General features: G+C 38.1%; 1 protein-coding gene across 1 annotated transcript in view; it reads right to left on the minus strand.

The window, feature by feature from the left end:
- ARHGAP26 (Rho GTPase activating protein 26) overlaps positions 1-21,544 on the minus strand; it is a 247,694-nt gene that overhangs the window by 14,675 nt on the left and 211,475 nt on the right. Inside the window, exon 21 of the mRNA XM_032210266.1 lies at positions 5,785-5,895. Coding sequence (XP_032066157.1) covers positions 5,785-5,895 — 111 coding nt within the window. The remainder of the gene's footprint in view (positions 1-5,784; positions 5,896-21,544) is intronic.

The raw sequence follows: 21,544 nt of genomic DNA on the forward strand, positions 1-21,544 counted from the left end.
CATGTTCAATGCAAGTCTATGTTGGCTTTTTGAAGCTGATTATCAGGATTAGGGTGAACCAAGCAATTTCTGCAATTAATTGTACTGCAAGTCAGGTGATTTTTTAAAAAATGCATTAAAATGTAAACGATCTTTCATTTAACTGCTGTGTTTTCCATTGACTTAACAGAAACCTGATGTTTTAAAGCACACAATCACTTTTGCACAAACTGCCAACAGAGGGGGAAAATTTTTTTGGACTGAATGCAGGAATGGAAAGCTGAAGCAAAATTACAGCAGGTGGGCACTCTGGGATTCCAAGCCAAAAGAATGGCAGAAAGAAATCTATTCAGAGCTGTTCCACAACTAGAACCAGACCACCCTCCTTCTGTCGTCTTCTTGCAGCATTTTTAGAGTGTCAAAGTCGGGGACAGAATTTCAAAAGGGACCATTTCTTTGTTGTGGAAAGTTGCATTGGCAAGGAAAAAGGTCGTTGTTCAGAATAAAATAAAATGCAACACCTGAGCTCAAAATGAAAACTGATGGACACCATCTGCAAATATTTCCAATGCAAGTTACCTTCTTTAATTAAGACCTTCTACAATTAAGAGCCTTTATTAGGACTTATCTAGTGGCGATATGGGCGGAAAAATGTGCACATTTTTCCGCTCTTATTGCATCTGCAGAATCTCGCCCAGCCGCCCTGTTTAGGATAGCCCGCTCCCTCTTGAAAGGGAGGGATGCAGGCTATAAGGACCTGGCTACCTGAGAGACCGCCTCCTGCCACTTACCTCCCAACGACCAACAATATCGCACAGGTTGGGCCTCCTCCGGGTGCCGTCAACCGGACAATGCCGGCTGGCGGCCCCCCGGGGGAGGGCCTTCTCTGTTGCTGCGCTGGCTCTGTGGAACGATCTAGTAGAGATCCGGACCCTTACCACTCTCCCGGCCTTCCCTAAAGCCGTCAAGACCTGGCTGTTCCGGCAGGCCTGGGGCTGTTGATTGATATCCAGCCCCGCTTAGATGAAATGGATGATGTGGACTTTTAATTGTATTTTTTATTCTTAAATTTTAAATGTTTCTTTTGTCTTGCTGTGAGCCGCCCAGAGTCCCAATGGGAGTGGGCGGCATACAAATTTTATTAAACTCAAAACTCGAAACTCTTTTCAAACAAGAAAAAAGGTGATGTAAAGGTGAACCCTTCAAGCATCAAATGCCTTGCCATTTTCCCTGTATCCCCACACTTGGATTTACAATTCTAAATTTTACCTGAGCCGCACCAATAGGTTGTTCGACTGGTTTGCTTAGCTTTGCAAACGAAGAGAAAGCCACAAAGACAGTCAGATCAATTGAATCAGGAAGCTTGTTCAACTCTCAAACAGAGCAGGTCAAAAGACAAGAAAGCAGTGAGGGTGGGCAGGAAACAGCCAGGACCCCTCCCTCCAAGAAAATGTGCAACTTTTTAGAAGATGGGAAGGAACCCAGGAAAACGCAGGCAAGCATAGAGCATTCTCCGATAATTAAAACAAGTTGAAATAGAGGCATTGCCAAAATAGCCTTCAATTCATGGTCCGATTTTGGACTTCTTTCCTTTTGCAGCATCTCAATGCTCTACCACTCCAGTGTCCTTCTTTTATGCTGTGCTGCCCTTCAGAGCCCGGCTTGGATGATCAAGAATGGAAAGGAGCCCTGGATCTTTCGAATGAGGCCTTTGTTTTAATTTTTGCCTTTAAGCATGGCACTTGGCCAAGAAAGCACTCAGTCGAGTTTCGGCCATGTGACCTTGTACAGTTTGGAGAAGAGCTGCAAATGTGCATCTCCCCACCTCCCCATTCCTACAGCAGAATAAAAGCATAAGAGGCTTGATGTTGATAAATGGTTTATTTGTTTATAAACCGAGTCACTAGAATATGCATGCCCCCTCTGTGCAATTTTCATGAACTAATCAATTTACCCCCTATCCTGTACATAATCAATCAGCCTCCCAGAGAGATAGGATTTATAATCAGATTGCAGAGAAATTTGGACCCACAGATTATCTTAACCCTGATGCTTAATGCTCTTCTTCTTCATCATACAATGATCCAAAGAAAAATTACGTACAGATCTTCATTTTTTTTTTCAAAAAAAGGAGTCTTCCACTTCTTACAATCAGTGCCAAGTCCTAGAGATTACACTATATACTCAGCCTTTCACCCAGAGCACATTAAAATAACTTTAATTGCACAGTCGCAAACTGCACTTCGCACAGGCTCAGAGAAAGTGGAATGATGGATGGAGAAGATAAAGAAGCATTGCTCTGAGATGCTCTTTTCCTAAGATGGCTGTGAAGGGCTTTCTAAGTTCCTTGCAGCTCATGATGGCTAAACGCACAGGGAGTCAACAGATGAAGGAATAATCAAATAGAAGATAATGACTTCATTTCATTTCATTTCATTTATTGAATTTCTATGCCGCCCAATCCGAAGGAACTCCGGGCGGCTTACAGAAATGAAAAAAGAAATTAAAAAGAATTTTTAAAAACAATGGGACAATGGTAGCTTCTTTCCCACCCCTTTTTATTGGGGTACCATTTCATGCTAGCACTATAACCATAGCTCTTTTTCGGTAGGGGGGATTTGAATTTTTAATTCAAAGCTAAATATTATATATTTATATATTTAAAGTTAATATTATAATATTATATGTTCAGCTGCCTGAACATATCTGGTTAAAACTCAATCTGCTTTTGAATTCAAATGGAGTCAGGAATAAGTAATTCTGAATAGCAATCTTACATCCAGGTACTTATGGCTGCAATCTTAATCTTCAATTTAGTCTGAGTTTGTATTGGTGGCTTATTGTGGTTTATGATGGAGTTTTGATCAGAAACAGGCTTTCTTTCTTTCTTTCTTTCTTTCTCTCTCTCTCCCTCTCTCTCTCTTTCTCTCTCTCTCTCTTTTATATTTTTGGTAGAAGAATAAATGTGATTTCTCCTGGGACTTGCAATAAGTAATGAAAAATTCCACCAAATTGCATTACTATTTGAAGTTGTCGGTAAGCAAGTAATTGGCCTGTACAGGAAGTCCTTGACTTACAACATTTCATTTAGTAACCGCTTGAAGTTACAACAGCACTGAAAAAAGGACTTATGACCATTTTTCACACTTATGATCAAAATTAAGATGCTTGGCAATTGATTCATATTTATGATGGTTGCCGTGTCCTAGGGCCATGTGGTCATTTTTTGTGACCTTCTGACTAAGCAAAGTCAATGGAGAAGCCAGATTCACTTGAGAACACTGTTACTAACTTACATCTGCAGTGATTCACTTAACAACTATGGCAAGAAATGTCATAAAATGGAACAAAATTCACTTAACAACTGTCTCACTTAGAAATTTTGGGCTCTATTGTGGTCGTAAATCGAGGTTGCTGGCCACTTCTATTGAACCTTTCATTATCAGGTTGGTTTTGCCACATGTTAACTGATCCTCAGTTTCACATCCTTGCAATATGTTAAATGATTTGGCAACAAGTTGTTGTATACCAGTTGGATATTTCAACTCCAAAACATGCAGTTCACCTTCATCTTTTGCTGACCAATTTTTGATCTTCCTTCCCTTGTCTCCACCATTTCTATTCTTATTACAAGTTCTTACATTTAGGCTTCTTTTTTTAATTTGTATCCCTATACTTTAATCAACCTGTATTCTTGCATTTTTGGAAGGTTATCTGCTTGTTGTGGCCAGAACTGCGCTGTTGTTTCTTTGTTAGGAGTTGGCTGGCTCATTGCAGTCTCTCTATTGAAGGATTAACAAAAAAACTGTTTCTGATTCAATGGAAATTGGAGATTCTGCTTATAATGTGCAAGGAAAGCTTTGAATCTGCTGATCTTCTTGCCTACAACTGTTATTTGCTGCTTTATTATTTCCAGTGCTTTCTTAAGCTTCCTTGCTTCTAGGTGATATTTCTTGATCAGCTTTTTTTACTCCTTGTTCTTCAGCTTCTTTTCTTTCATCTGTTCTAGCTTACTTGCATCTGACCTTAGCATGCCGAATCTTAATTTTGTAGCTTGATCTTCATTTCGGTGGTGTACTCTCTGGATTTTTTTTTCTTATTTGTTGATTTTGCATTCTAGGTATTCAGTTATAAATGCAGCCGTGCTGTACATTAGTTGGTTTGTTTCTTGAAGTGTGAGCAGGTGCTTATATTTGTTATTACAGTATTGGCATCTTTTAATACTTGTACTAGCTGTTTCTTTGGAACAAGCTTCAATGCAGGCAATCATATTCTGTTGCTTTTGTGCTGATCTAGATGTCTGACGAAGTATGAGTGATTGTGAAAGCTGTGCAAAGGTCCACCTCGGTGCTGCTGCTATTTGCTTTACACACTCTCCCTCTCTCTCCTTCCCCCCCACTCTCTCATCAACACTGCCCGGAACCAGTTGTGGAAAAAGAAAGTGAACCATTGCAAGACTATGTGTCTCTCTCTTCTAGTCCCTATAGACAGTCCAGAAGGAATCATGAGCAATGGTACCAAAAATCTCTGAGAAGCTATGAAAGGTTGAAAAAAAAGGTGTACCATCCCTGTCCCTGCTGTGCCAGTAGTCATCAAGAAGGTACTAGATTTGCCAGAATGAGTTGCCAAACTTCAAAATTATACCACAATACAGTGTGTTTCTATCACAAAAGGTGGCTGCTTTGAAATTGATACAAATGTTTTTCCAACAGGATTAAACATTTGTAGAGATGAATCAACATGCACTGATTCAGACCTCTTAATTAAGCAAATACTTCACCATCACAGTACTGTATATAAACTCATTTTGGTTTTGTAGTTACTGATGTATTTTTATGTTATTTTTTCTCAAGCTTTCGCAAATAATCTTATGGGCCCAGTTAATTTCCCCTTGTCAACTATTCTGAATAGTTGATGGAAAGTTGTGTATTTTTGTTAATTTTGCATAAAATCATCCAGAACATTATGAGGGTGCAAAAGAGACAGCTGGTGGAATTTTGCAACAAAGAATGTGAATGCTATTTCTGACATAAGTGATCCAGTGATCCATTCCTTTGGAAATACAATTAAAATTCCCAACCAATTCTGTGCAAATAGGCAGAATGAAATAACAACTGAGAATATCAAAAACACAATGAACTTGCTTGACTTTATCAAATAATTGTGTTCTATTTAACTAAACTTGCTTGAATGTAGAAGGTTGACTTGCTTTTTTCCTATGAACAATGCATCATGTTATAATTTCCCATTTTATATGTGTGGGGTATCAACATTTTCAAGTCTTACATGGCACAAGCAGTTTCCACTGAGAAATTCCTGAAGCTATTTTCACCCATGTACCAAAAGAGAAGAGAGGAAAACCAGATTGGCAGCCTAGGGCTGGACTTTAAAAAAATGCCTTCACTTTTATCTATTATACTTCCTTTCCAGGGAGTGGTAATGAAAACTTACCTGTTGAAGAGCAAGTATCAAAATTCAAAAATCTGACGAAAGTAAAAGAGAAACTCATCTACTTTACTTCTCTTCCACAGCAATACTGCAGCTGGGGTAACTGGAACATTTAAGGAGGCATACCAACATTATTCAAGTCATTACACCCCTGAAGAAAAAGGGGTGTCGTGGAATATTAAAATTTCCCTCCTTTGAAGCTGGGAAAGATTGCAAACCAAAAAAAGGTTAGCCCTAATGCAGAGCTTTGGGAAGGCAGTGGTAAAAAGCAGATCAACTTAAAATGTCAAAGCAGCAGCAAAGCAGTAGCAGCAGCAAAGGAGTCAAACGAAGCAAAACCACAAATGTGCCACAGACCTGATGGGGGATGAATCGCTGGACGTGGAGGAGGTGGGCAAAGGGCTGGATGGTGCGGAGAACATGGGCCAGGACGGTGAAAGGGGTGACGTTGGACTTGGATTCTGAGGGCTGCAAGACAGAACCAAACAACTCATCAAGACACAGAAAAGCACAGCACCAACAAATACCTCTCTTTGAAGGCATGACCCAGCAATAATGAGGGCCACGAAAAAACTGTGGAACTAGAGAAAATGCCAAAAAGGAAAAATTGCGTGATTATTTAAAGGTTGGCCTCTTGTTTCATTGGACTCTCTGTCTCACCCTCAGACCTACTCCCAAACAAATCTTCCTAGCATTCCCTTCTCCTTTTATACGCTAAGACACGGATGGGTAATTATGGTCCCTTTATGACCCGTGGACTTCAACTCCCAGAATTCCTGAGCCAACTCAGGAATTCTGGGAGTTGAAGTCCACGGGTCATAAAGAAGCCATTGTTGCCTGTTCTAAAAAGATGCTTTCCTGCTGCCTTTGGCAAGTAGATCCCAAGGCCCATGGCCATCTCATTTTACCCTGTATCTCATACTTTCGCCTCAGCTCCCCCGCCGAACTCTTTTATTTCAAGTACCCCTTAGTGATTACCCAAAAATACTGGTCCTATTTTTCTACAATTAGCAATCTTTGCAGCAACCTGCTGTGGTGCTACTTTCAAGAAAAAAAAGGGACTATTGTCTGGGTCACAATTCATCGCATGTGAAAATGATTTCCTGTTTACATTTATGGGTAAATGAGCCTTGCATGCTGGAAACCCAGAGGGACTTATTTTTTAATAAACAAATAAGTTGGCAGGTGACTCTAAATGGAATAAAGCAACAACAGAAAGCTCGCTCCCAATCAAATTCGACCACCACCACAATACAAATTAAAGACATCCCCCTCTTCCCCCTCAAGTATACATTTGCTGGATTGAGATATAACTGAGATGAAAAGCTAAAAACACCACAGAGAATTTTTCTCCTATGCAGACAGATTCACAGATATAAGCTGCGGTACATACTCATAAACCACGTTGATTTAGCTAATGGAAAACATACTGGTCTGACTGTAATTTTTTTCAAGTCCTTAAAAGTATCAGCTGAGAAATGCATACAGAGGCAAGCTGTGCCAAGAGAAGACCAGGATTGTTTCATGTGCTCAGGACATAAATAAGATATTGTAGACACGAGCACTTAGAAGTTCAAGTGGTCTCCCCCTATTTAAACATAAGAAATAGTTTGGAAATGTGATCCTTCACGTGCAATAGGATCTTCAGTCCTAGGATTTAGGGCTGTTTCTTTCAGTAATCTGCAGCCACAATGAGTAGTGGCTTAAAAGAAATCCTAATAAGTTCCATGTTTGGACTGGAGTGAATCTACAAAATTCCTTCAGCATTAATTACTCATGGGCATGTTTTACTGGAAGGGGAGGGGGCTGAAAACCCGGAAGGACTTGCACATGTCAAATTTCAAATTAATTAGAAAAGTTCTCAAAGAGAAACAGGACATGTGTGTTAAACGCAGCCTTTCAGCTCCATATTATCTGCCCTAATGGGGATGATTATCCAAGCGTCCAGCCAATTTTCAGCCCTACGAAGAGATGGGAAAGAAAATTAACTCGGGGTCTTCTGCTTGTGAAATATGTATTTAAGCCTTCTCCCATCCCAAGGAGCACAATAACCTTGCCAAAGCCAGAGCATTTTAACACCTGAGGCAAAAAATAAAATAAAATAAATCCTGCAAACTGCTCTCCCTTGGGGGGTGGAGAGAGAATACAGTAATAAGAAATTAAACTAAGAATTAACTTGGTGCCTGAGGCTACCACATTGCTCTGTGCAACAGCTGAGCTGTACAGCTACAGTCTATCCCCTGGCACAATGTGTGGCAGATAAAGGAATTTGAAACATGGAAAACCCATCCATTCCTGTTTTCATGGTCTTTAATGGTGCACATTAAAATGTTCGCCATTACTTAAGGATGTGCTTGCTTTACTGGCTGTTACCTCATCAAAAGAAAAATGCCAGCATATCGTTCTATTACTGTGTTTTTTGTTTGTAAGTTTTATTTAAGTTCTTGATTTTATCACACAAAGAAGAATCTGTTTATAGGAACTGCTGACAGATTGATTAAAATGTGGCAAGAGAAGGAAGGCTTCACTTCCTTTGGTTATACCTACAGTCATTCATTCACAGCTGCAACAAATAGACAAACTGGATTGAATCTAGATAATTTTGCAACATTCCTGTATATGTGGGTTTTAACAACAAAAAAACTATTACGGGACCTGGAAAGCATGTTCAGAACTATTGAAAATCAACCTGGACTTTCCACCTTTTGTTCAGGCTTAGATATCTTAGAAACAGTCTCAATAAATTTGAGAAATTAAAATGTCACTGGCAGTTTCTCCGCAGAGTTTTGATCTCCTTTTTCAAGATAGCGGCTGTGACTTATGCTAAAGTCTGAGGAATTTGATTCCCTTTCCAAAGGGAGAACACATTTTCAAAATACCAGAATAATCACCAAATCAGAGCTAACATTGTAATAGTTAATTCTACGTATGCTGAGTTAGCTATTGGAGAGCTCATGGGGTGTCAGCTCAGCACAAGATAATTCATTTAATGATTTAAGGTGCACATATATTGCTTCCTAAGACTGTTTTGGCACAAGTTTATTTTTTAAAAAATGACTCAAATAGAAATTTACAAATGTTGCACATTCCATGTTAACAGAGGCCAGAAACTGCAGTTAAATCTCCTATCGCTGTTCTCGGTTTGGCCTGCATTCAAACATTTCGCTATGAAAGCAATATGTAAATATGTGCCCAAAGCTGAGCTATTCAGTTCTGAATAATATTTAACCCACTAAATTCTTATCTCAGGCAAATCAACAGTTAACAAAAAAATACTCTTCATACCATCAAGCTCTTTGCTCTGTTTAGTACCTTGGATTTTGCACACCCTCATTTATCAGTATATACACAATGCATATCCAGACACGCCCGTGATTCTTTCTAGTAGATTCCACGGAAAAATCTCAACGGACAATAATTATATAATGCTTTCTAATTAGACGCAGTATGGATTGTTTCTTACTATATGATACCAACTGTCTTCTCCATATCATAAGAAATAATTCATATGTACAAGGGAAATTAAGCCCTATCCAGTTTGCTCCTACATCACTATCACTCGCTGCAATGTCAATTCTACAAAATGGTTTCTGCACAAAGTTAGCAGTTGCGTGGGAGCCATTTTAGAAAGCCCTGAGCTGAAAGTTGAATTATCTGTAATTGTGTATCTGCCTGAGTTTGATGCCATTTCATTAGAAAACTTTCACTCCTCCTTTACCTCAACAGTCCTCTGCTTCATTTACTAATATCTTTTAAACTTAGCGACTCTACTGATCCAGATAATTTTATTTCTGATGGAACAGCACTATCTCTGATCCAGTGTAATGCAGTGTAGTGTAGTACAATCCAATCCTGTCTACTAGCACTGAAGATGCTACCTGTTTTGGAAATGAAATGTCTGCAAGAAAATAACCAATAACCAAGCTCAGGGACCACCAAGGATCCTTCATTTCAACCCTGAGCTACATACATTCTCCTTTATTGGTACCATTCCAGTCTAGTCCAATCCAGTTCAGTCAAATTCAATCTAATCGAATCCAACCCAAGGTCATTGTCAAGTGAATGAAAAGACTCCTTCCAAAATAAAATAACTGATACATTAGATTTGCTAATGATATCTTTCAATAATTTCATTACACACTACTTTTAAAGCAAATGCAAACTTGGAGTGTGTTTGGCCAAGCCATAACTTCATGTTATCTAACACCGATAGCTATATTGGAAGAAAAATATTGAAAATGGTAACTAAATACTGGAAACTTTCTATTAAAATATGATAACCATTGGGGCCAGATACCAAGCAATTTTTGGTGAAATAACCATAGCTTTCTGAATGACAGAATTGCCTACAAGATTAAAGATTTTAAAAATATCATGGATATCTTTTAAAATACACTTTATAGGAACCAGAAGACAACATGATGCCTAAGTTTAATATGGATTTCTGTGTCTTCCTGTGGAATTCGAGGAAATGGACAGTGTGAAAGGATCTAATGGCTTCTTTCCAGTTTTCTTGTGGGAAAGTATCCTCATCATAAAAAAAGCAGCTCATAATTTGGCATCAGAAGAGCATTCTTGACCAGATTAGAACAGGTTTTTTTTTAATATAAGTCGTAGTTTATGGTCAAACTTGCTTTACGTAGGGGGTCTATTCAAGAAAGACTGTAACCTCTACCTCAGGGAAATATAGAATCGAAGAAAGCAATGGAATAAGTACTATAGGGTAGATAAAGATTGAAAACTAGGACTGAGTAAATTTTGGTTTTAGCACAAAACCATTCTAACAAAAGCAACAGGATTCTGCCGGTGCCCACGTCTGTCTCTACATGCTTCCTTTTCCTTCATGAATGTAAAATGAAAGCTACCCATTAATCTCTTTTAGAGCAGTTTTGCAAACAACAATTCCTCAAAATAGAATCTCCCATTGCAGATCCATGAATGTCCAACGAGGAGTCCTCTGAAGCTTTCCCCATGTTCACCAACCATTGGCTGTTCAGTGCCTCAGCCTCATTTTCTCACATAACATAAACATAATCTCACCCGCTGATTGTCAATACACATGTGAAGACAGGGCCAGTACACATGTGCGAGGCCTTCAAGAATAAACTGGTCAACATCTGTTTGCCACATTAGCCTCTGCCTTCCCATCTTCATCAGAGTTCAGTTGCCACCTCAGCCTTGCCTCAAATTATAGATGAATCCATAATCCTGGCTTAAATTTGGGGCACAGACCATGTATAAGACATAAAGAAATGTGACTATCATTTAACAGCAAAAAAAAAAACAAAACCCAAACACCAACATATCCCCAGGCTCTAAAAGATGAAAACACAAGAAGGGAGGTGTTTAATTGTACTTTCTGAATTTTTATGTAGTGGCTCATCGTTAACTTGAAGAATCACTGTGCTGAAGCAACGGTCAGCAAAATTCAGAGAATGAAACGTACTTGCAACTGCCGGGAAATGAACAGGATTGCCTCAGGAACCAAATCAGGGAGCAAAAGGGATACCAAAGGCAATTAATTGCATTAAATATAAGTATGCAAATATCGTAATTGTATATATAATTGTATACATACAAAATATTATTTGCCCATTTAGTCGTTAAAAGTTGATTTCTCAGATAATATTAGTACGAATTTCTAATATTCTAGATTTCATCCTTCTTCCTAAATATTAATTTCACCTAAATTTAATTAATTTCATCTCAATCAATACTCTCTCCTTTAAAACCAAATACATGGCCTTAAATGGCTTATATGCTTTACAATACATTGATTTTTTTTTAGTTTTCAAGTAACATAAAAAAAGCAATTCTATTTAATAAGTTTGATAGATTTATTTTCCTCAACATCCAATGCAAAATATGCATATTGATTTTTATCCTTTTGTATTTGTCAATGAAAATACTTTCCTCATCTCTTAATTCTAGGTCAGAGTGGGAGGAGGAGGGATAGCATTGTTACATAGCTTGTGAGAATGGTGAATATGGAAATCAAATATGGAGATTCTCAGTCATCCAGGTCATGGTTGTCCCAAGTGTTCTTTTTTTTTTTTTTTTTCAAAAGGTAACTGGACTTTGTTTTTCCTTGAGAACATTTCTCTTCTCCTGTTATTGTACCTTTCCTTGAGTCCAGTTGCCTTTTGGGGAAAAAAAAAACCACTTTGAGGACAAGTACATGATGCCACAAATGAACACAGAGAAACGATTCAATACTTCTACTTTATCGATCATGGATTGACTGTATTGATTAGAATCTGGAAAATCTCTTGACATTAATAATAAATTATATCAGTTATTTGGAAATATTAGTGTGGGCAAAGAGGCAATCACTTTACCTTGAAAACTGAACCATTTATTGTTCCTAGAAGAGTACGTAAATCCTTCAGAAATACAGAGTGCACACACGCCTTTAGAAATTCATGGCCAGTATATTAATTTGTTAATATTCTGGTGCTTGTTTCCTGGTACTACTAATGTCCCATTTCTCTAAGCCACTAAAAAAGTAAAAATGTCATTTTGACTGGTCTGAATGTTCATGTCCTTCTTGCTTTAGCTTTTCTTTTGATGGTAATGAATTTATACCACTACCTCTCCAACCTCATTCACCTGAGTACATTTTTTAATTTCCTCTTCCAGAAGAAGGTACACTCAGCAGATTTAATGAGGTTGGCCAGGATACCCAGGTGCAGTTGTTGAAGTACAGCATTTTTTTAAAATGGAAAATTATCTGAACACACAAGCTTTGGAGAAAGCAGCAACTGTATACAAAAATGGACAAAGATTTCTTCTGGGACGGTGACTGACAAAAGTAAGATTAGATTAATATGACAAGAGCACTGAAGTGGAACAGCCTAAGCCTAGATTTACGTCAACTGAAATTACAAATACTAAATATGGAAAAAGGAAAATGTGGGAAGGCTTTTTCTTTTTTTTAGTTCAGGGAAAATGCATTTATTGCCTTGAAGGATAAAAAGAACCCTGCTGGATTGGACAAAGGAAGGTTATCCTGACTTCAGTATTGGTAAGCTAAATATTCCCGGAAAGGGTACAAGCAGAGCAGGCAGGAAGGCAATAGAGATTGGCTGCCACCTTCCTAGACAAGTGCTATGAAAAACTATGAAAGAAAAACAGATACAAATGCTGATTCAAATGAAAATTATAATAATATCCAAACAGTCAACAAAATACATTTCAACAGCATTTTCATGAAAACCAGCTCTTCAGGTCCTTCCTCTTCTTCAAAACTTTGATAGCATTCATTTCTGTCTTCTGTCATTCTGTTTTTAACTGTTTAAGGGTTAAATTACAGATAGTTTTTGACTTACGACCACAATTGAGCAAAAAATTTAGGTTGCTAAGTGAGTTTTGCCCCATTTTACTTTCTTGCCACAGATGCTAAATGAATCATTGCTGTTAACTCCTCGGACTTACGACCTGAGTCGGGCCGAACCAGCCCAGTCTTCTCTGATTGGTTCCAGCGCGCCTGTCGGTGGGCGTGGAAACCGCAGCCCTCGGATTGGCTGCCCGCCTGACAGCTGTCATGTAAATAGCTGTCAGGCGGCCCCTGTTGTTGCTTGTTCTTTCTAACATTGACTTGTTAATAAACGGTTCTAACGCAGCACAGCGTCTGTTTTATCTCAGCTTGCGAACTAAGCAATTGCAGTTGTTAAATTAGTGACTCTGGCTTCCCCATTGACTTTGCTTATCAGAAGGTCACAAAATCTGATCAAATGACCCTGGGACGTTGAAATTGTCATAAATATGAACCAATTGCCAAGCACCAGAATTTTGATCATGTGACCATAGGGTTGCTGCAAGAGTCATAAATGTGAAAAGTGGTCATAAGTCACTTTTTTCAGTGCCATTGTCACTTGCAACGGTTATTAAATGTTGTGGGTTGAGAACTATCCCTGTCCTGATGGTTTTGTTTTAACTGTGTACGCTGTCCAGAGTCACATGCAAGTGAGATCAGCAGCTGTATAAATCCAATAATTTCTTTAAAAATAAACAAGTCATTAGCTGAAGCAAAACGAGAAATAGTCGAGGAATCAAAAATTGATGGCCATCCCTTCTTTCTCCATTATTTTAAAAGCAAAAATAAAAATAGCAACCACAGCAACAAAAAGCCTTTGGTGCTGTGCATATATAAGAATGACTACATAACTGTGTTATGCTAGTACATCTAACAAGTCAGGCCATGTCCACTTAGGAGATACTACAGTTCAGAGTATGTAAATAATGTATATGCATTCATTGTGCTTAGCATCTACACAAGCCTATTTGTGCCCCCTAATGGAAAGAACGTGCCATGATCACTCAAAAAAACATGTGCTCTGTGCTAAAGGAGAATGCAGAGGGGCTTTCTAATTTTAGGTTATTAGCAAACAAACCAAAAAAAGCATTCATCTGGAAACTGCTGCTGCTATTGTCTTTTTCACTAGAAACATGCATTTTCCTCCAAAGATGGCAGTATGGAGGTTTTTCTGTTCTCTTGACAAAAAGGCATTGGTGGTAAAGGGAAATGAGTAATTTAACGTTGTTGAAACACATCTCAAAGAAGAGGAAGGCTTCACACGTTCAAGATTGGGACACAAATCACATGAAGATAATATCAACACAATTGGGGACTTGCAGATCCTATAATGACCGATACACCTTAGAAATGTAATCTACAGAATTACCTATGGAATAAAGCCAACATAATCTCCTGACTTAATCATGTTAACATTATGAAGAACGTGTTAGGCATTTAATATTTAAGTATTAAATATTACTCACCAAGACCCAGATTGAAGAGATAAAACTGTATCATAATGAAAGATCATGTTAAAAGGCTTTAGGAATGGCCAGGAGCCTAATTTTGATGATTTTCGAGAGAGCTGCTTCTCAAAACTTCAGAGATCCTTATATCCTATGGAGTACACATTGCTATTGTCTCTACTTGGGATAAATTAGGGAAACTCTTTTGTTACCCATGAAATCTTATTTAACCATTGTTTCCCATGCAGACATCCATGTCTAGATAGGACTGGATTCCATCCTGCACATTTAAAATTGGTTCCAAAACCGCAGAAAAACCAATGTTTCATGCTTGCAAGGAATATCCTTTGCACGCTTAGAACACAAAATTTTAGATTTGGGTCTTGTGAAGTTCTAAGACGATCAGCATCATATTAAAGTAGTAATATACAGCATGTAGAATTACCTTATCTGGAGGCTCATTACACATAAGGTTTTAGTAACTTTGCAATACACCATTGCAATGCTTGACCAAAACAATAGAAAAAAATGCTTTACTTTGCAGGTGATATGAAAGAACCAACATTTGCAGAATTAATTGGCTCAATACAAATACAGATAGTCCTCAAGTTAGGATAGCAATTGGGACTGGCATGGTCATTAAACATGCGAAAACGTGTCCACATTGCTTAGTGACAACAATCCCAGGCAGTCCTAGACGACATCATGAGCCCATCATGTGCAGCTTGTTAAGCGGGAAGAGATGGGAGTCCCAGGTAAAAGGCACAAGGCTCCCATGCAGGAGTTGAGGGAGACATTGGGGAAGGGGGGGCAGGGCAGGGCGTACATGAATCATACAAGTGTCCACATAGGCTGAATAGAAGCACGGGGAGGGAAGGTTGTGTGCAACTGAAAAATCAGATGTGATTTACTTGTAACCTTTCTTGTTGGCTTCTCCAGCAACTTTGCTTCTGGGGAGCCAGCAGAAAAAGTTGCAAAAGGCAATCATGTAACTGTGGCTCCCTGTAATTTCATAATTGTGAGCTAAGCACCAGAGTGCCGAGATTGTGATCACATGAACAAGGAAGTGTTGCAGTGGCTGGGGCTTTGAAAGCTACTTGTAAATAGATTAATGCTACATATATGTATAATCTTGATTTTATCTTACTATATGGAGGGGACCCGACCACATTATGTACAATATTCTTGCTTTGTGTGAGAAAGTAATACTCGAATTAAATACAGGCAGCCCTTGGGTGACGACCATTTGTTCAGTGAAGTTGCAAGGCTGAATGAATGGTAGTTATGACTGTGCTCGAAGTTCTGGCCATCTCAGTGCCCCACAGTCACAATTGGGAGATCAGTGGACTGGTCTGCATTTATGATTGATCCCAGCATCTCATGTTCATGTTCTTCTGCCCTGCTTTAACTTCCTCTGTTGTAATTCCCCCCCCCCACACACACAATCTACTAACTTCCTCCCTGGGTCAACCATTTTTAGCTGCTCAGCGCTCCTGCCTACCCCTGCCACCCCCAGCAGACCTTAGCTGACCCCAGTTTTCTTCCTCCAGGAAACAAAATAACCAAAGTTATAATCATTAGTCTAGGATATAAATCTCTGCCATATGAACAAGAAATTTCATGACTCAGGATCCCCAAATATCGCTTACTTTAAGAAACTACTGATGCTGCAATTCAGAAATATGATAGCAAAATAGCATGATCAAAATGAACACAAAATTGAACTCAAGAGCACATCTCCCCCACCCGCCCGCCACTTTGGCTTATGTGCCACAGGTCTTCGTATTTGACTTTTTAGTTTAAATAGTGTCTTCAAACTCCTAACTTTCATGCAATTATATAGCAATGCTATGAAATCTGATCTCAAATTTGCAAACATACATGACTAAATTGTCCTAACTTTACCCAGACCTAGTCATGAGTAAGAAATTGAAAATAGTTGCATTTTTTTCTTTCGCCCTTTCCTAATTTTCCATTCAGAAATGAAACTGGTTGGGAAATATATATTCCTTTCATTAAGAACCATTTGGCTGCTAAATAATTATGCAAATAACATTTTTTTCCTTTTATTTGACTTAGTTTCTTATCTGCTAACTAGAACACTTTAAAAAAAAACATATTTCTACTGTGTTTAGGCTGTGGGTACTAGATATCTACACAAGATTCTATCCAAAGTGGGGGAGGCGGGAAACCAAAATTGGGGAGCACTAACTCTTGGGATTCACTTTCAGAGGGAATAAAAGATCCTAATGGGAATCACACAAAACCTTCACAGGAAAAAAAAATCCCAACTCTAAAATAATTTAATGAGATTGAAATTATTCCTATAGCAAACTCATATTCCATACTGAGTAGTTAAAGGGACTTGGAGCTGATGTCAATCCAATCCAATACCTTAACCTGACCTTGACAACAGCAGATCTACTGTAGGGTTGTAGACATTTTAATTCTTCTGTTGCCACTGTCCCTGAAATCCATTTGTGCTCTTTACAAGAGGCAGAATAGGAACTTTGGACGGATTCATTTCTTCCGAAATCAAGGCCTCCATCCTGACTACAAGTAGTAAATAAAAATATAATGTGCATTCACAGAACAGCCACAAAGCAATTAAGAAAAACGGGTCTGCAAAAGGCACGTATTGAAACTGAGCCAGACAAGGCCACATTGCATTAGCACATTGTTAGTAACATCATTATTAAAAACCACACAATCGTTTCTTTTGAAGAAATGCGGCCGTTGGAGAGTTCAAACATGAAACTTCTTAAATAGTTTCAGAGTTGGTAGTGATACCTTATAGGGCAAGTATTTTTTTTAAAAAAATATTTCCTGCCCCTGAATTGGACAACAAGTGATCCCTATTGAGAGAAGGCAAAGACTATTGTTCGGGTTTCTAAGCCTACCCTGTGCCTAGAGATAAGGACTCATTATCCGTATCACTCATAAACATACGTACATTTACCTGGTTACATAACTGAGTGGTTGAAAAAAGAAAAAAAGAAACTACAAAAAGAAAAGGGTATATTTATGTGTGCTTCCAAAAAGCAAATTGTGAAGGTAGATTACTTACTGGAATACTGTGGAACTCGCTCATTATGGCCAATGCCACAACAAAGGGAGAATGAGTAGTTATTGAAAAGAAGGAGGATCTCTCATAATGCTTCCTGAAGCCTTGACCTAACATTCTCTTTTTTAGCTTACCGAGATACTTCCTATTAAGAGATCTGGTGGCTCAGTGGCTAGGACACTGAGCTTGTCAATCATAAAGGTTGGCAGTTTGGCGGTTCAAAACCCTAGCGCCGTGTAACAGAGTGAGCTCCCGTTGCTTGTCCCAGCTTCTGCCAACCTAGTAGTTCGAAAGCATGTAAAAATGCAAGAGGAAAAATAGGGACCACTTTTGGTAGGAAGGTAACAGCGTTCCATGTGCCTTCGGTGTTTAGTCATACCTGCCACATGACCACAGAGACGTCTTCGGACAGTGCTGGCTCTTTGGCTTTGAAACGAAGATCAGCACTGCCTTCTAAAGTTGGGAATGACTAGCACATATGTGCGAGGGGAACCTTATCTCTACCTTTATACTTCCTATTACTTCTTGCAGTAAGGAGGGCATACAGCAGCAGCACCAAACCTCTCCTTTTCTTTCCACATAAACCCATCGATTGTATTTCAGCTGGCAACCACAACTCTGTTTATCACAAGCAAAAAGGGAAATTATGGGGATGGTAAACCACTTTGGATGGAAAGGCAAAAAGGTACTTTAAGATGCAAAAGGGAACCAAGATGGGATCTGTCTGCCATTCCTTAAAGCAACTGGATCATTTTCTGGGGTCACATTTCATGCATTCTTAATGAAAATATGAATTATATGTATTGAAATAGTTAAACAAGTATAAGTGAAGTTAAATAAACCATGGAGCTTGTCTTGGCTTTGACTATTATGGAGTATGGTCCCTTGTTAAGTCTCTGAAAAAGCATAAACAGTCTTCAGCATGGAAAAAGTTGTGCAATCCTGAAATATTCAGTCTGCTTCCTACTTGATTAATTGATTATATGACATCAGTTGATTGATTCTTAGCAACCAAATTAGGATATAGCCTGAACTTGGTCTATCATTGTTACAATCAAGTCCATTCACATTGTTGCTGGTCATCTTCTCCTCTTTCTCTGCACCCTTCCAATCAATATAAATCTTCTCCAAAGATCTTAATACAGGTAGTCCTCAACTTACAACATTTCATCTAGTAACCGTTCAAAGTTATAATGCCACTGAAAAAAGTGACTTATAATCATTTTTCACACTTATGACCATTGTAGTAGCCCCATAGTAATGTAATCGAAATTCAGATACTTGGCAACTGATTCCTATTTATGACATTTGCCCATCCCAGGGTCATGTGGTCACCCTTTGTGACCTTCTGAGAAGGTAAAGCCAGATACACTTAAAAACTGTGTCACTAACTTAACATCTGCAGTGATTCACTTAATGACTAGGGCAAAAAAGGTAATAAAATGAAGCACAATTCATTTAACAAATGTCTCACTTAAAACAACTGAAATTTTGTAGTTGTAAATCAAGGACTCTCTGTATTCACATAATGTGTTTGAAATATGATAATTTGAGCCTGGATATTTGTGTGTCAAGTGAAAATATCTGCCTTGGCAATGGCTTAAGCACTGTACTGACATCAACTTCTCGTATTAGAAGCTTTTGTAATTAGGGATGGCTATCAGTTCATTAGCATGCTTTAGCATACCAATTTAAAGTTCAGAGTTGTTTTGAAAGACTTTCTGTTTCCTTATCTGTTTCCACTTGCGCTCACTTTATAGATATTGTTGTAATACTACTTCTTGTCTCTTCAAACAGCTCTCTAAAATTTTTTAAGTTCTTTTCTGAGTTTTCTGTCTGTCTTGAATTTGCCTTCCCCCCCCCCCCCCCCCCTCTTCTTAGTAGTTTCCATCATTTGTTCTAACATCCAGTTCGCTTTTTTCTGTTTCTTGATCTGTGGTAGTTTCTTTTCACATTTATCTTTAACAACTTCATTCTATCACTCCGTTAGTTCCTAAATTATTATGTTCAGAACCTTAAAGCAATTCCTGATGTTCTTGAAAACGGTAGGAACATTTGCAAAATCATACTGTGGAAATTGGTTTGAACTTCCTCTGCTTAATATGGAATTTCCACATTAATAATTCACAAATTCTCCCACCATCAGCCAGGCCTTTGCTGTTAAAACCTCTTGTATCAATATGGTCCGCTTGATTTCTGTGTACTCCATCCAATGATATCTATATATGTAAGTATCATTTTGGTTGTTGAAAGATCAAGTCAGAAACTATTAAATAATGGGATAATCAGGAATTCATAAGGTACTCCCGTGCTTCATTTACCTTTCCTAAGCCATACAGTCTAACTTAATATTTCCAACTCTGGCACTAACCAAGTTTCCAGCCACAAGCAGCACATCTTGCTTGTATGTCCTAGTCAATTTCAAACTGAATTTTGATCATCAAACTCATCAACCTCTTTTTCTGCTTCAGTGGTTGGAGCATAAACTTGGATAATTGTCATATTAAAAGATTGTCCAGAAAACCTAATTGATATTATTCAGGTCATTGACTGCTTTGTTGCCTAGGAATGTTCTTGTTATACCCATCCTAACTATGAAAACAACACTGTTCCTTCTTTGTTTTTCTTGTCATGAGCAATAAAAAGTGCCATCTTCCCACTAAAGTGACCAATTCCAGTCCACCTTAACTGATGCATAAGATATAAACATGTAGTTGATCCATTTCATCTTTCAGTGGGCTCCGCGGGCAGTTCATTGTTTATGTTTCTTATGTTTTATGTTCCTGTTGTAATCCTTTCTTTGTAATTTTGCCTACATGGCAACATCAGCAACTAAATATCCCAAAGATTTTGGCTATGTCATAAACACTATTAATACTCCAAAAGATCCTCAGCATTTCTTCAGTAACATGTTACGTGCCATATTACATGAGGGGGCCTATCATTTGGCTCAATATCATCAATTAGATTTTCTACCTACGGTATGTGATTTCCTGGGTTAAAAAATACATTTATCATTGTCTTCTCCCATGATGTTGTATGAATTGATGAGTTTGCAATTGTCACAAAAGTGGTCTTCTTGTCTCCAGCATCTTTCTGTATTGCAATTGTTCAATATACAGGTGCCTCCTTGTTTTAGGTGGCTTCACATTTTGGGCAACTCTGCTGGGATTATATAATTTTGGTGTACACCCTCGGAATTCTACCCTTATCCCTACAAAGAACACCTCCCTCCCTGCCATAATAAAGCAGCACAGTTGGATTTGAGGACTATTCCCTCCTAGCATCCACAGAATTCAAGACCTCTAGGCATGCAAGTTATATATTAAAAGCAGTGAAAAAGTGAGCCACTACAGTGAAAAAAACAATAACATCAGCAGCAACATGCCTATTTTCTAACTAAGCTTTTAAAGATGGGCCATTTTTGATTGGCTATTTTTTTTTATGCAAATCTAATCCTACACTTCCCATAATGCATAACTCTATTATGTATATTCTCGAAATCATTCCTTTCAGTTATGAATGATAATTACGAATTTCTAAATTCCTTACCACTTTATCAGATTCAGCTTGAAACCACTTTAACCAAGATGCGTGATGGCCTACTTTAGATTCACTTTCTTATTGCATAATAATCTGTTGTTATAAAAACCTCTTACTCTGCATAAATGACATTGTCTCCGTACCTTGAGTAGAATTGTCCTAAATCAGGGTGCAAAGTCATGATGCATCATCAAAAAGGTTACTGCAATTCTGTCCTTTATCAATAGAAGTATTTTTTCATGTCAGGGATATTGATCTTGTTAGAATATGAAGCAAAATTAACCAAGAGTAATTAGCCGAGCGGCAATGTAGCTATAATGATTTTTTTTTTTCTTTTTTCAAAAATAAAAACAGATCACTAGATTCCGATACCTCTTGACAAGGTATTTCTCAACAAGGACCATGTATTTTGGCTTTTGATAAGGAACTTTCCTAACTATACTTGACTAATATTTTTGTGCCTGAACGTGTTTTTATGCAACTGATTTATGTGCTTTCAATCCTAGCCAATCTGACTGCCCTTTTTGTCTCTTCCTTCTCATTCACATCTATGAGACAGAACAAGGTCACTGAAAAATAAAACTTTATAGATCATTTTCCATCTGGCCATTTTCTTGTGGGAGATAAGCATTGCAAGTAGAATGTTACAGTACTGAACATTGTGACTGGATCTATTTATACATTCTGTATATGTATTATATCCCATGAATTGTTTTTAATCCCATTAACAGCTTTCTTGATATTTAT

Source organism: Thamnophis elegans, chromosome 2, assembly GCF_009769535.1.
Source record: "Thamnophis elegans isolate rThaEle1 chromosome 2, rThaEle1.pri, whole genome shotgun sequence".
Classification (NCBI taxonomy): Eukaryota; Metazoa; Chordata; class Lepidosauria; order Squamata; family Colubridae; genus Thamnophis; species Thamnophis elegans.